Genomic DNA, 13,320 nt, shown 5'->3' with positions numbered 1-13,320 from the left:
ACCATTGTCACGACCCAAATGGCCATAAGTGGCACCCAAACTAATCTTCCTATGGGAGAACCATCTAAACCGAACCATTACCCAATAACTTAGTCAATATTAAGATGATATTATTATAAAATCAAGATAATAACAATAATCCAGGACTAATCATTATTAATGCGGAAGTCAAAACAAACTACTTACTAAAATCTCCACGACCCAAAAGTCATCATGCAAGAACTAATAACAAAGATCATGTCTAAAGAGATATCCAAAAATAAAATAAATAAAGAATATTTCATTACCCGAAAGATGGACATGATAAATAAGATGACTTATGGCAGCCTGGAGACATAGTGCTCACCCTTGAATCAAGATCTGCTATCAAACTCTAAAGGAGAGGTCATGCCTGAGCCTTTAGAACACTTTCTGCGCTCAACAAAAGAAGAGTACAGGGTAGTATCAGTACAAATTACTATGTACTGGTAGGTATCATAAGCCAACTCAACTTAATAACGTGTACACAACATAAATCAAATAACAAGTAGATAGGCATCAGCACATAACAAATACTCAATGAATCAACAATACAACAATAACAGGTCAAACAGTGCTCACAAACAAGTCACATAACCATCAAGAGTATCAACTGTACTGTAAACATCCACAGAATCAACACAAATATGTATACACATGCTATGGGACTTATTTTTTCCCAAATATCACGACCTTCAGGGAACAATCTATGTTCATGTACAGTACCGACGTGGTACCCGATCCAACATATACATATCCGTACCGATGTGGTACCCGATACAACATATACATATTCGTACCGGCGTAGTACCTGATCCAACATATACATATCCATACCAGCGTGATACTCAATCCAATATATACATATACGTACCGGTCTGGTACCCGATCCAACATACACATATTCGTACCGGTGTGGTACCCGATCCAATATATACATATCCGTACTAGCGTGGTACCCAATTCAACATACGCATAACTGTACCTGTATGGTACCTAATCCAACATATACATATCCGTACCGGCGTGGTACCCGATCCACATACACATATCCGTACCAGTGTGGTACCCGATCCACATACACATTCGTACCGGTGTGGTACCCGATTCATATACACATCCATACCGGCGTGGTACCCTATCCATCATAAACAAGTAACATCAATATCAAATTTACACTACCTCACAAAGTACACATAAAGTCACAAGACAATTCCATCAAGTAAATTTTCAATAATTATTTATACACGCATCAACAATCCAATTCAAGCATGTTTGAATACCAATCAACAAATATCCAATTTAAGAGCATACACACAGTTAAATCGAGTCTAAACTCTAAATTAAACCGCAACCTACCTCAACCGTTGAAACCAAATGCAAGATAATTTTCAAGGGTCTTACCCATCCGTAAAGCTTCTGAATGGCTACAATCTGTTCAAATATATAATCCTCATAAGAGTACGAATTTAATATACCAGTTTATAAATTCTTACTCTAAAAAAATCCTAGATCTAAACCTTAATTCCTTAACCCCGAAACATGAGCAATTACAAAATAAATAAATAAACCATAATCTATTAATGCCAATGACTGGCTCATCATTACTCAAAATATAACTAATATTTTAAAATTCCAACTAACTAGGTGTAAACAAGAACATTAATGGCAACATTATGCCATCTGAAGGCAACTAAATGTAAACAAGAACATACGACAGCAACATTATTGACGTTATTGACGGCAACATTGACCACTTTTGATACTTTAGGCATTAATAACCTCTTCCACGCGATGATTAGAATAATCATAAAAAGAGTAATATTTGATCATTTAAAACCCAATTCCTACCTCTATCCCTCACATGCATTTTTCAATAGCTTAGCACCATTGTCGATACAATTCCCACAATGTTCAACCTTTTTTTTCAACATCACAGTCAATGACTCACCTTAGCAGTAGTTCCGATGGAGAACTGCCACTAGTGCGTGCGTGCCTCCCTCTTTGCCCTAAGTATTTGATATTGTTATTATTATTATAAATATAATGAATTCTTTTTACTTAATTCAATAAAAAATTTTATATATAGGTCTCAATACATAAGAAAATGTTAGTTTGGTCCATAACCACCAACTAAAATAATATCTAAAATACCTAATAGATCCTTGGATATTATTCAGAACCTCGAGAAAATAAGTCAAATAGGTACATTGACTAAAAAGTATATTCCAAACCTATTGAAAATATTATGACACTAATTTGAGATTGTCTTGACCAAAGGTTAACTGCGATCAAGCTTGAAATTATTAAAACTCAATAATCCAACTAATGACTTCAATTACTTACAAACGCTTCAAGAATCGGTACTATCCATCTCCGTAAGTCATAAATCACGTATACAAACTATAGAGAGCACTAAAATAGAGAGGATGAGAAAATCTTACAAACGACCGAAAGAATCGTTACATCAGATACCAATTAAACAACCGTTCGTCCTCGAATGGGCAAACAAGCGACAAGAAAGGAAACTAAAGAATTACCTCAATCATAAAAGAAATGTGGATACTTTCTACGCATGTCTTCTTTGGTCTCTCAAGTGTCCTCTTCAATAGGACGATTCTTCCACTAGACCTTCACAGACACAATCTCCTTAGTCCTCAACTTATGGATAAGCAAATACCTAGCCAAGCCTATGCATACCCCCACCACCCCAGACTCTGAAGGTTCAATCAGTATACAACAACACAAGGCATATTCTTCACCCATATATATGTAACCGTCCTATACCCAGTGGCGGAGCCAAGAATTTAGCAAAGGGTGTGCAAATTTTCTTTTCAGTTATGTTAAGGGTGTGCAAAATTAAATATTTACTCATAATAGTTATCATTTAACCTTTGTAGACCACATAATTACTCGATGAAGGGTATTCATCTGACCACCCTTCGTTTAAGGTGGCTCCGCCCATGCCTATATCGGTTGATAAATATAGGTGCATACTAGTGATAGGCGATGCGCATGCAGGAATGAATGCAAAGCACACAATCAATATACTTATCATAATTGTCCTCATCAGGACCATCATCATCATAATCAACCTCCGGCCTTACTGGATATCAACATATCATCAATAGTATCCTCCGGGCTTGTCAGGTATCAATATATTATAAATATATCCTTCGGCCTTGTCGGATATCAATATCATCAAACAATATCCTCCGGTCTTGTCGAGTATCAATATCATCACAATAGTATTCTCCGGCCTTGTCGGGTATCACCATATCATCATAATAGTCGTTACCGAATAACATACACTAAAATACTCAAAAAAAAGTCATATCACCATAGAATATCTATCTAGTCAATACTTTCCAACTACTCATTATTAGCTAACTAGCACTAATTATAACAGAATCACTAGTTTGTTAGTCATCACATAACCTCTAGTTATTAGCCTAAACATTATCCTACACATAATCCTTATTCCCGGGATAGCAACTAACCACTATTTATTTAATAGTCAACATCTAACATCTAGTCAAGGTTCATCACTAGACCAAAACTGTGATTTATCCCCCATTCATTATTATCAACTAATCATCCTATATTCGTTAATGATTACTAGACAACACATTACTACTTACCTCCTAACTATCTTTTATTAACTGAATCCATTTATTATCTAACCATTGTTTACCAACTAATCCTTGCTTAACTATTCATTAGTTAACCATTTAGCAACTATTCAAAGTTATTAACTAGTCACCTCTTATTGCCAATATCTCTTATTATCTAGCCTAATTAACACACAACTCCTCGTTTATCGACTAATCAACATCATGAACTTAGTCATCAATACCAAGTAATCTTCACCTATACTACACCTTAAGTCACACATTAACCATCACTGCTACCATGTTTTTACTAAGCAAGATTCATTAACTAATACATTAGATCCTAGCCATCACCAGTATCTAATCAATAAAGTCGTAAGCAACATATCACATCTTTCTTCGTCTCATAGAGAAGAGATGTGTATACAAACATATATGTATTCATAAACTGTAATTGTATCCCTACACTAATAAACACTCCTCCAATATTCAATCATTATCATAACACAACCCTTGGCCCATTAATTTATTTAAAATAGTCACAATATCATAATCACGGCATTAGGTCCATATACATATCCGAAACTCATATCAATAATCATATTTATAAGACATAGCTTATCTCTAATCATCTCATATATAGAAGGTATCTCACATATTGGGGGTATAATATAAATAGACATATAATCGTCTATAGGGTATCTTATATCGATAGGTCATACATCATGATTACGAGGATTTTCATCTCTCTAAGATGATTTACATATCTAAGAAGAAATAGCATCTCTAAATGCCCAATATCACTTTCACAGGAAGTATCATAACCATAACTCAAAAACCACATCCGAGAACATCAATACAAGTTACCAAGTTATGAAGTAACCTTATTCTAAGGTTTACTAGCCTCATCTATGTCTAACATCCACAACTAAGTCCACAAGACTTAACACAAGTCTAGGCCTAAGTGGGCCAGACGATCCCACTTCTAATCATCAATTTTCATAATTAGGCACACTATGCCCCAAACTAGGCTAAGGTATCTAGTTCATCTTCTAGATGTCAAGTAAACCATATTTAACCCTAAAATAGAAACTTCGACTAGAAACAAGAGTACTTAAGTCAACTCTACCTAGCTTACGATTTCAAGACTACCACACTAGCCCAATAAGGCTAAATATACAAATCATGCTTCGAATTCTAAAATCATATCCCAAACATAGGTTTACATCATAACCACGCTACAACTAATCTAAACTAGAGAGGGAAAGAAATAGGATTCAAGAGGGGTATAAAAATGCCATTTTACGGGTCCCAAACCCACATCTAAACTCCAAACATCAAAAATTAAGGCCAATTCATCCTACTCAAAATCAATCCTAACATCCATATCCACACAGAACATATATCACACATCATTTATGAAGAAAAGTAAACAGAAGCCTACCTGAACGCACACTTAGAAAACTTCGCATCAAGCTTTTTCTCTTCTACCAACCCAAAACAATCTTTAAGTGATCCTCATGTTCCTTTTTACTCTTAGAATAAACCAGAATATCATCAATAAAGGCAATCACAAAATAATTCAAGCAGGGTTTAAATATTCCATTCATCAAACTCATAAAAGCGGTTAGGGCATTAGCCAACCCAAAAGATATCACAAGAAACTCAAAGTTCCCATACCAGGTTCGAAAGTAGTCTTAGGAATATCATCAAGTCGTATCACCCTGCAACTGGTCAAATAAATCATCGATATAGGGAAAAGGATACTTAATATGGAATGTAACTTGTTCAACTACCTATAGTCTATACACATACGAAGACTACCATTCTTTTTCTTTACAAACAAGATAAGAGCACCCTATGAAGTGGCAGTCGGATGGATAAAACCCTTACTCAACAAATCCTCCAAATAAAACTTAGCTCTCTCAACTGGTAAGGCCAAACAAGCTCTCCCAATTAACCTTTTTGCACGTAGCAAGGAAATAATCTTCATTGGAGTAGGACTATAATCACCCTCCCACTCAAGTCTATCTATTCCTAGCATAGCCACAGTTACTGTCTTAGCATGACTGTCCAGTATAGCATGATACAGAGACAACCATCTCATACCCAAAATTATATCAAAATCTAACATATCAAGAATCACAAAATTTTCCCAATTTTGACACCCTATAAACATAACAGAACAAGAACAGTAAATCCTATCAACAACAACAGAATCACTAATAAGAGTAGACACTTAAATTAGAAAGTCAAGTAAATCACACACCATGTCCAAACCTATAACAAATTGATAGACATATATGAGAAAGAAGAACCAAGATCAAACAATACAGTGGTCATTCGATCACAGACAAGAACAGTACCTATAATGACAATGCCTGATACCTCTACCTCGGGCTTGCCTAGAAAAGCATAGACATGGGCTACACCACTAATTTGAGCATCATTTTTATCAAGCTGAGAACCACCTCGATGAGGTTGATTACCACCCTTACCTACCTGATGACCACCACGACCACTCTGTGAATGACCTCTACCATTACCACCACCTCCCCTACCAGCTAGAACTAGAGCTCGAGGAGCCTGCTGCTGGCCAAACTAACCATAATGCCTCAAATTAAGAAAATAACCTCCTAATGTAACTCACTCCACCGCACTCATAACATACTCAGACACCTAGCATAAAAAACACTGAAACTCCTTCTTCTGTGGGCATTCTTTTCAACTGCCTAAGATTAGTAAACTCATCTTTTTTTCTATCTCTCAAAGAAAAAAGCACATACTTTTCCAAAAAAATTGAGTAAAATTGAGTCCAAGTCAAGAGAGGAAAACCCGCATCCCTACACTCTACATAAGCTCTCCACCACATCTTGGCATCCCCTTGAAATTGCAAGGTAACCAATTCTACACCATACCTCTCAACCACACCCATCTTTGAGAAAAAGAATGAAAGAAGTCAGACACCAATTGAAATCGTCAGATACCAATTGAAATAAAGTAATAGCACGTAAGAAAGAAGAATTTGAATTTTCCTAGTGTCCTATAGGCTATAGCCTCTCAAATAAAAGTACATACATCTCTGTACCGTTCCGCATGACTCTACTAGACATGTTCTTGTACGATGAGATCAACGAACCTATGGCTCTGATACCAACTTTGTCACGACCCAAATGGCCATGAGTGGTACTCACACTAATTTCTTTATGGGAGAACCATCTAAACCGAACCATTACCCAATAACTTAGTCAATGTTAAGATGATATTATTATAAAATTAATATAATAATAATAATTTAGGACTAATCATTATTAATGTAGAAGTCAAAACAAACTACTTACTAAAATCTCCAAGACCCGAAAGTCATCGTACAAGAACTACCAACAAAGATCATGTCTAAAGAGATATCCAAAAATAAAATAAATAAAGAATGTTTCATTGCCCGAAATATGGACATGATAAATAAGATGACTCATGGTAGCCTGGAGACGTAGTGCTCACCCTTGGATCAAGATCTGCTATCAAACTCTAAAGGTAAGGTCATGTCTGAGCCTCTAGAACACTTTCTACACTCAACAAAGAAGAGTACAGAGTAGTATTAGTACAAACCACTATGTACTGGTAGGTATCATAGGCCAACTCAATTTAATAATGTGTAGACAACATAAATCAAATAACTAGACAGGCATCATCACATAACAAGTACTCAATGAATCGACAATACAACAATAACAGGAAAAATAGTGCTCACAAACAAGCCACATAACTATCAAGAGTATCAACCATACTGTAAACATCCACGGAATCAACACAAATATGTACACACATGCTATGGGACTTATTTTTTTCCAAATAGTCATGACCTACAGGAAACAATCTATGATCATGTACTGTACTGGCGTGGTACCCGATCCAATATATACATATCTGTACCGGCATGGTACCTAATCTAACATATACATATTCATTCCGGTCTGGTACCCACTCCAACATATACATATTTGTACTAGCGTGGTACCCGATCCAATATATACATATCCGTACAGGCGTGGTACCCGATCCAACATATGCATATCCGTATCGGCGTGGAACCTGATCCAACATATATATATCTGTACCGACGTGGTACCCAATTCACATACACATATCCATACCGACATGGTACTCGATCCACATACACATATCCGTACGGACATGATACCCAATCCATATACACATCCATACAGGTGTGGTACCCGATCCACCATAAACAAGTAATATCAATATCAAATTTACACTATCTCACAGCATAAACATCTGCTTCAAAGAGGGATAATACATAAATTACCCCCCAAAAAATTGTCCCTGACAATTGGATTTCACACTATAATTTTACATAATCAAAAAACTATTAAAGAATATCTTTTTTAGGGTGTTCATTGAGGGTAAATTAATAAAAATACTTTATTTTATATGAATGAATAATTTTTTAAAAGATGTGTCCAAATTAAAAATACCACTTCTTTAAAAACGGAAGGAGTACCATGAACTAACCTTAAGCATATGCTTTAATGAGGATCTCAAATCTCAATTAATGTTTGGATTCTAATATATAAATTACCCCCAAATAATTTGCCCTAGCAATTCGATTTCACATTTTAGTTTTACTGGTACTTTTCACCCTCTATTCATAATCATAGTGAAATTTATAACCCCTGGGAAGTGTGTTAGATTTTGTGACTCAAATTTTATTGATCCGGTTCAAAAAAATCACAGTGCGACCTATGTTGGTAAAATTATAATTGTGAGATTTTTTGGGGGTATGTGGTGATAGCGGAGGGATTGGGCTTAGGATTTCCTTATACCCACTTATTATGTAAGTGCAATTTAGAGGGTTGGTTTTCTGAAGGATTTTTAATGTGTTATTGATACTTTGGCTTCTCCTCGTATTTCTCTCGATATAGTGATTTTTCTCCTCCTCTGTCGTGGTGTTTTCCGTCAAGGATTTCCACATAAAATCTGTGTGTGTTCTTCTTGTTGTCTTTTGTTTACTGTATTACCTATTTGTTGGATTCGAAATCGAGAGGGCGTCATGGGGAAGCTTAAAGTTTGCAAATCAAAACGGTGATAATCAGATGACAATGAAAAACAAATACTAAAAACATATTATTAATATGATTTGGTCAAACGACTTATATATTAAAAATAATATTGAAAAACTTAAAAAATCTATTGGGAGGAATCTCCCCCTAAACAAAACTATTTGAAGACTACATTGTGGATGCTATTGTGTTATGACTTGAGAAGAGAGATGTTCTATTTATAGAGTTACAAAACTCTTCTTCTAAGAAAAAATAAACGTAATAGAAATCTAATAGGAAAGAGATTTTTTCCTAGTAGGAAATCTTTTCTACTGAGAAATCTTTTCCGAAGTAAAACACAATTATGGTAGAATCCAAGTAAGGTAGAAAATTCAGGACAAATCCTAACAAATCTCCCCTTGGCCTGAATTTTCTGACAAAATTGATCATCATCTTTTTTTTCGTGTAATCTTCATCACTGCTTCTTGTCATGGTTAAAAATAAATTTTAAAATATTATGAGTTTAAAATGGTTTAAAAAATATTTTATTTTTTATTTTTAAAGATAAAATAGTAGGAATGTTGAAAATATGCGTTAAGCTCCTTCTCCACATGTAGCTAGACAAAAATCTTCATTATCGTCAAACTATTGTAGCTTGATTTTGAAATCGGTTTGAACCTGTTTAATCTCATCTCACCACAACATTGGACCATTGAACCATAAGCTCTGATACCACTTGTTAGGTTCGAAATCGAGAGGGCGTCATGGCGAAGCTTAAAGTTTGCAAACCAAGACGGTGATAATTCAGATGACAACAAAAAACAAATACTAAAAACATATTATTAAGATGATTTGATCAAATGACCTACCTATTAAAAATAATATTGAAAAATTTTAAAAATCTATTGGGAGGAATCTCCCCTAAACAAAACTCTTTGATGACTACATTATGGATGCTATTGTGTTATGACTTGAGAAGAGAGATCTATTTATAGAGTTACAAAACCCTTCTTTTAAGAAAGAATAAACCTAATAGAAATCTAATAGGAAAGAGATTTTTTCCTAGTAGGAAATCTTTTCTACTGAGAAATCCTTTCCAAAGTAAAATACAATTACGGTAGAATCCAAGTAAGATAGGAAATTCAGGACAAATCCTAACACTATTCCTATTTGATTTCATAACAAATGACCTTCGTATAGGCAAGTACCTTCTAGGAATATCTCTCAGTGGCTTCATAAAATTATAGATGACCTTAGCCACCATGGTTGGGAAAGTGCAGAGATACCCAGTTTAATTAGTGTCACTATTTAAGTTATGTTCTAAGTTTATAAAATTTTACATGTTTATTTACATTGAAATAATTTCAGAAATGCGGTATGCAATGTTATTTTTTCAGAACTTTAGCAAGCCTTATGTGAATGATGTCTATACATCATAACTGACAGAATATCATTATTTCATAAATTCTCACATGGTTTATGTATTATATACTTACAAAATATCGTAGAGGACCAGGGGTGGACCAACTATGGTTCAAGTAGGTTCATATGAACCCACTCTGTCAAAAAATTATACCATATATATGTGTCTATATAATCAGCCCTTATAAGTATAACAGTATATATTTAAATTTGAATATATATTTAAATTTGAACTCACTTTGAACAAGTTAAGCCTCTAGTCTAGTGGCAGCAAGTTCAAATTCGGATGCCGACGTTGCGAGTTTGAACCTAGATTGTAGTAGTCCTTTTTAATAAAACTTTTAAGCGATCCTTTTTATAAAACTTTTAAGCAGCAACCTACAGGCTACAACAGCCATGTTTTGGGGTAAAAAAAAGGTTTACTTTTCAATTTTTTTCCTAAAAACATGATAATTCTTCAATCCTTAATTCACCTTATTCCTCATTTCCTACAACATCAAGAAAAAAAAAACTATAGCCTCCAAGCAAAAAAAACAAGAATCAATCTCACATCAATCAAGAAATTTATCAAGTTTGTTTTTTGCTCTTTATTCTCTACTTTAATCTTTTATAAATATAAAATTATTGCGGTTATTTTTTATTTTCTCAACTTAAAAAAATTCTTTCTACTTAAAATTGAAGAAAATCACAATTGATTTTCTCTTCAATTTTAGTTACTTTTATACAAAATTTCAAAATTCAAATACGTACAATAACTCTTACTTTTCTAATGAGATATTTAATTCAACAATACAGGTTCTAAATTCAATGAAAAGATATTTTGCTCCGGTATCGTCAAAGTTGGCACAATCAAGTTCATCCACTCAAAATACTCCTCGCGTGGAAGAGAACTTGAATCAATTAGAAGAAAATCATAATTTTGCTAAAAGATAAAAGCAAGGAGTAAACTTGAATTCTTTACCGTCAGATCCAAAAGAAAGAAAATCTATTTGAGAACATCATGTGAATGATCGTGATGAGATTAGGCGAGCATATATTCAAAGAGGTCCTCATCAACCTCGAGTTTGCGAATTTTCTCAAAGAGATATTTCTGATTTAAAACGTTGTTTTAATCATAAATAGTATAAAATATATCATGACTGGTTGGAGTATAGTGAAATTGAAGATGCCGCTTATTGTTTATGTTGTTATTTATTTCAAGATGAAAGCATTCATCAAGGTGGAGGTGAAGAATTTTCAAGTATAGGATTCAGAAGTTGGTACAAAAAGAAAAGATTAGATACACATGTTGGAGGACCGAACAGTGATCACAATAAGGCAAAGAAAAAGGGTGAAGATCTAATGCGACAAGAACAATCAATCCAAGCCCCATTTGTAAAGCCATCCAATCAAACCAAGCTTGAATACAGAATTTGTTTACAAGCTTCTGTTGATGTGGTGAGACTCTTTTTGAATCAAGGATTGGCATTTCGCAGACATCGTGAAGATGAATCATCATTGAATAAGGGTAACTTTCTTGAAATTCTTTCATGCTATGCAAGTCGGTGTGATAGGATTAGAGATCTTGTATTGAAAAATGCTCCAAAAAGTAATCAATTGACTTCTTATAAAATTCAAAAGGATATTGCCACTTCATGTAAACTTGAAACAATTAAAGCTATTATGGAGGATCTAAATGGTGATTATTTCTCATTACTAGTAGATGAATCTTGTGATATGTCACGTAAGGAGCAAATGGCAATTGTTTTGCGATATGTTGATGGTAAGGGATCTGTTGTGGAACGATTTATAGGGATTGTCCATGCTCATCATACTAGTGCTTTATGTTTAAAAGAAGCAGTTGTTAACTATCTTACTCAATATTCTTTGAATTTATCTTGTATATGAGGGAAATGCTATGATAGAGCAAGCAATATGCAAGGGAATCTAAGTAGCCTTAAAGTTTTGATTCAGTAAGAAAGTAGATCAGCTCATGTAATTCATTATTTTGCTCATCAACTTCAGTTGACTCGTGTTGGTGTATCTAAAAAATGTCTTCAAGTTGAAGAACTTGTATTGTTGATTTCCAATGTATTAAATGTAGTAGGAGGTTCTTTTAAACGAATGGATGAACTTCGACAAGCACAAGCAGAGAAAGTTCAAGAGGCCCTAGATATGGGAGAGATTGAAACTGGTAAGGGCTTGAATCAAGAACTCCGTCTTGTTAGAGCTGCTAATGCTCATTGAGGTTCACACTATAAATCATTTAAGAACTTTATTAGTATGTTTGGTCTATTACTGATGTCCTTGATACTATTGTTGTTGATTCTAAATCTGTTGAAGAAAAAGCTAGGGCATTAGGATATCTCAGAACTTGTCAAATGTTTGAGGTTGTTTTCATATTGCACTTAATGAGAGAGATTTTAGCAATCACAGATGAGCTTAATGAATCCTTACAGAAGAAAGAACAAGATATTGCAAATGTTGTTCTACTTGTTAAAGAGGTGAAAAAATGATTGCAAAATTTACGGGATGAAGGATGAAATCCACTTATCAAAAATGTATTTGAATTTTGTGTCAGGTATGATATTTTGATACCCAATTTTAATGAGTTCTATGTTAATTTTGGAAGATCTCAACGAAGAGTTACTGATTATACTATCTCACATCACTATCGCGTCGAAGTATTTTTTAAAATTATTGATTGACAACTTCAAGAACTCAATAATCGTTTTAATGAGGTGAGAACGGATTTGCTTAGTGGGGTTGCTTGCTTGAATCCTGTTGACTCATTTTCTAATTTTGACATAAACAAAACATTGAGAATAGCTGAATTATATCCTGATAATTTTGGTGAAAATATAATGGTTACTCTCAAGAATCAGCTAAAGACTTATAGTGTTGATGTTCGTGATGTTGATGAAAGATTTTCTAATCTAAAAGGATTTGGTGACCTTTCCGAGGAGCTAGTTAAGACAAAAAAACTTTAATTATCCTCTTATGTTTCATCTTATAAAGTTTGCATTGCTCCTGTCGGTTGTCACTACTATAGTTGAAAGAGCATTTTCGGCAATGAAGTTGACCAAGAGTGAATTGAGAAAACGAATAGATGATGGTTTCATGAGCAGTTGTATGGTGCCTTATGTAGAAAAAAATATTCAATACTGTTTCTGATGAAAGTATTATGAATAGGTTTCAAGAAATGAAAACTCATAGAATAATATTGTAAT

General features: G+C 34.2%; 1 protein-coding gene and 1 long non-coding RNA gene across 2 annotated transcripts; one reads left to right on the top strand and one right to left on the bottom strand.

The window, feature by feature from the left end:
* Positions 1–293: 293 nt before the first annotated feature.
* LOC124896025 lies at positions 294–2,032 on the bottom strand. Its single transcript, XR_007052387.1, has 3 exons — positions 1,970–2,032; positions 1,378–1,452; positions 294–411 (listed from the first exon to the last, which is right to left on the bottom strand). It is a non-coding gene; the product is annotated as an uncharacterized LOC124896025 (long non-coding RNA).
* Positions 2,033–10,397: 8,365 nt separating this feature from the next.
* LOC107858204 (zinc finger MYM-type protein 1-like) lies at positions 10,398–12,337 on the top strand. Its single transcript, XM_047407824.1, has 3 exons — positions 10,398–10,412; positions 11,234–11,953; positions 12,116–12,337. Exons 1-3 carry the CDS (start codon positions 10,398–10,400, stop codon positions 12,335–12,337), a joined length of 957 nt encoding a protein of 318 aa, XP_047263780.1.
* The last annotated feature ends 983 nt before the right edge of the window (positions 12,338–13,320 follow it).

The sequence above is a fragment of the Capsicum annuum genome, chromosome 2, assembly GCF_002878395.1.
Source record: "Capsicum annuum cultivar UCD-10X-F1 chromosome 2, UCD10Xv1.1, whole genome shotgun sequence".
Classification (NCBI taxonomy): domain Eukaryota; kingdom Viridiplantae; phylum Streptophyta; class Magnoliopsida; order Solanales; family Solanaceae; genus Capsicum; species Capsicum annuum.
Note: the sequence above shows the minus strand (reverse complement) of the source record. Positions and strands in the feature narration are given on the sequence as shown.

What these genes read in the sequence shown, in the direction of transcription:
- LOC107858204 (XM_047407824.1), top strand. An exon ending in TATGTTTAAAAGAAGCAGTT is followed by an intron (nt 11,954 to 12,115) that starts GTTAACTATCTT and finishes CATCAACTTCAG; the next exon opens with TTGACTCGTGTTGGTGTATC.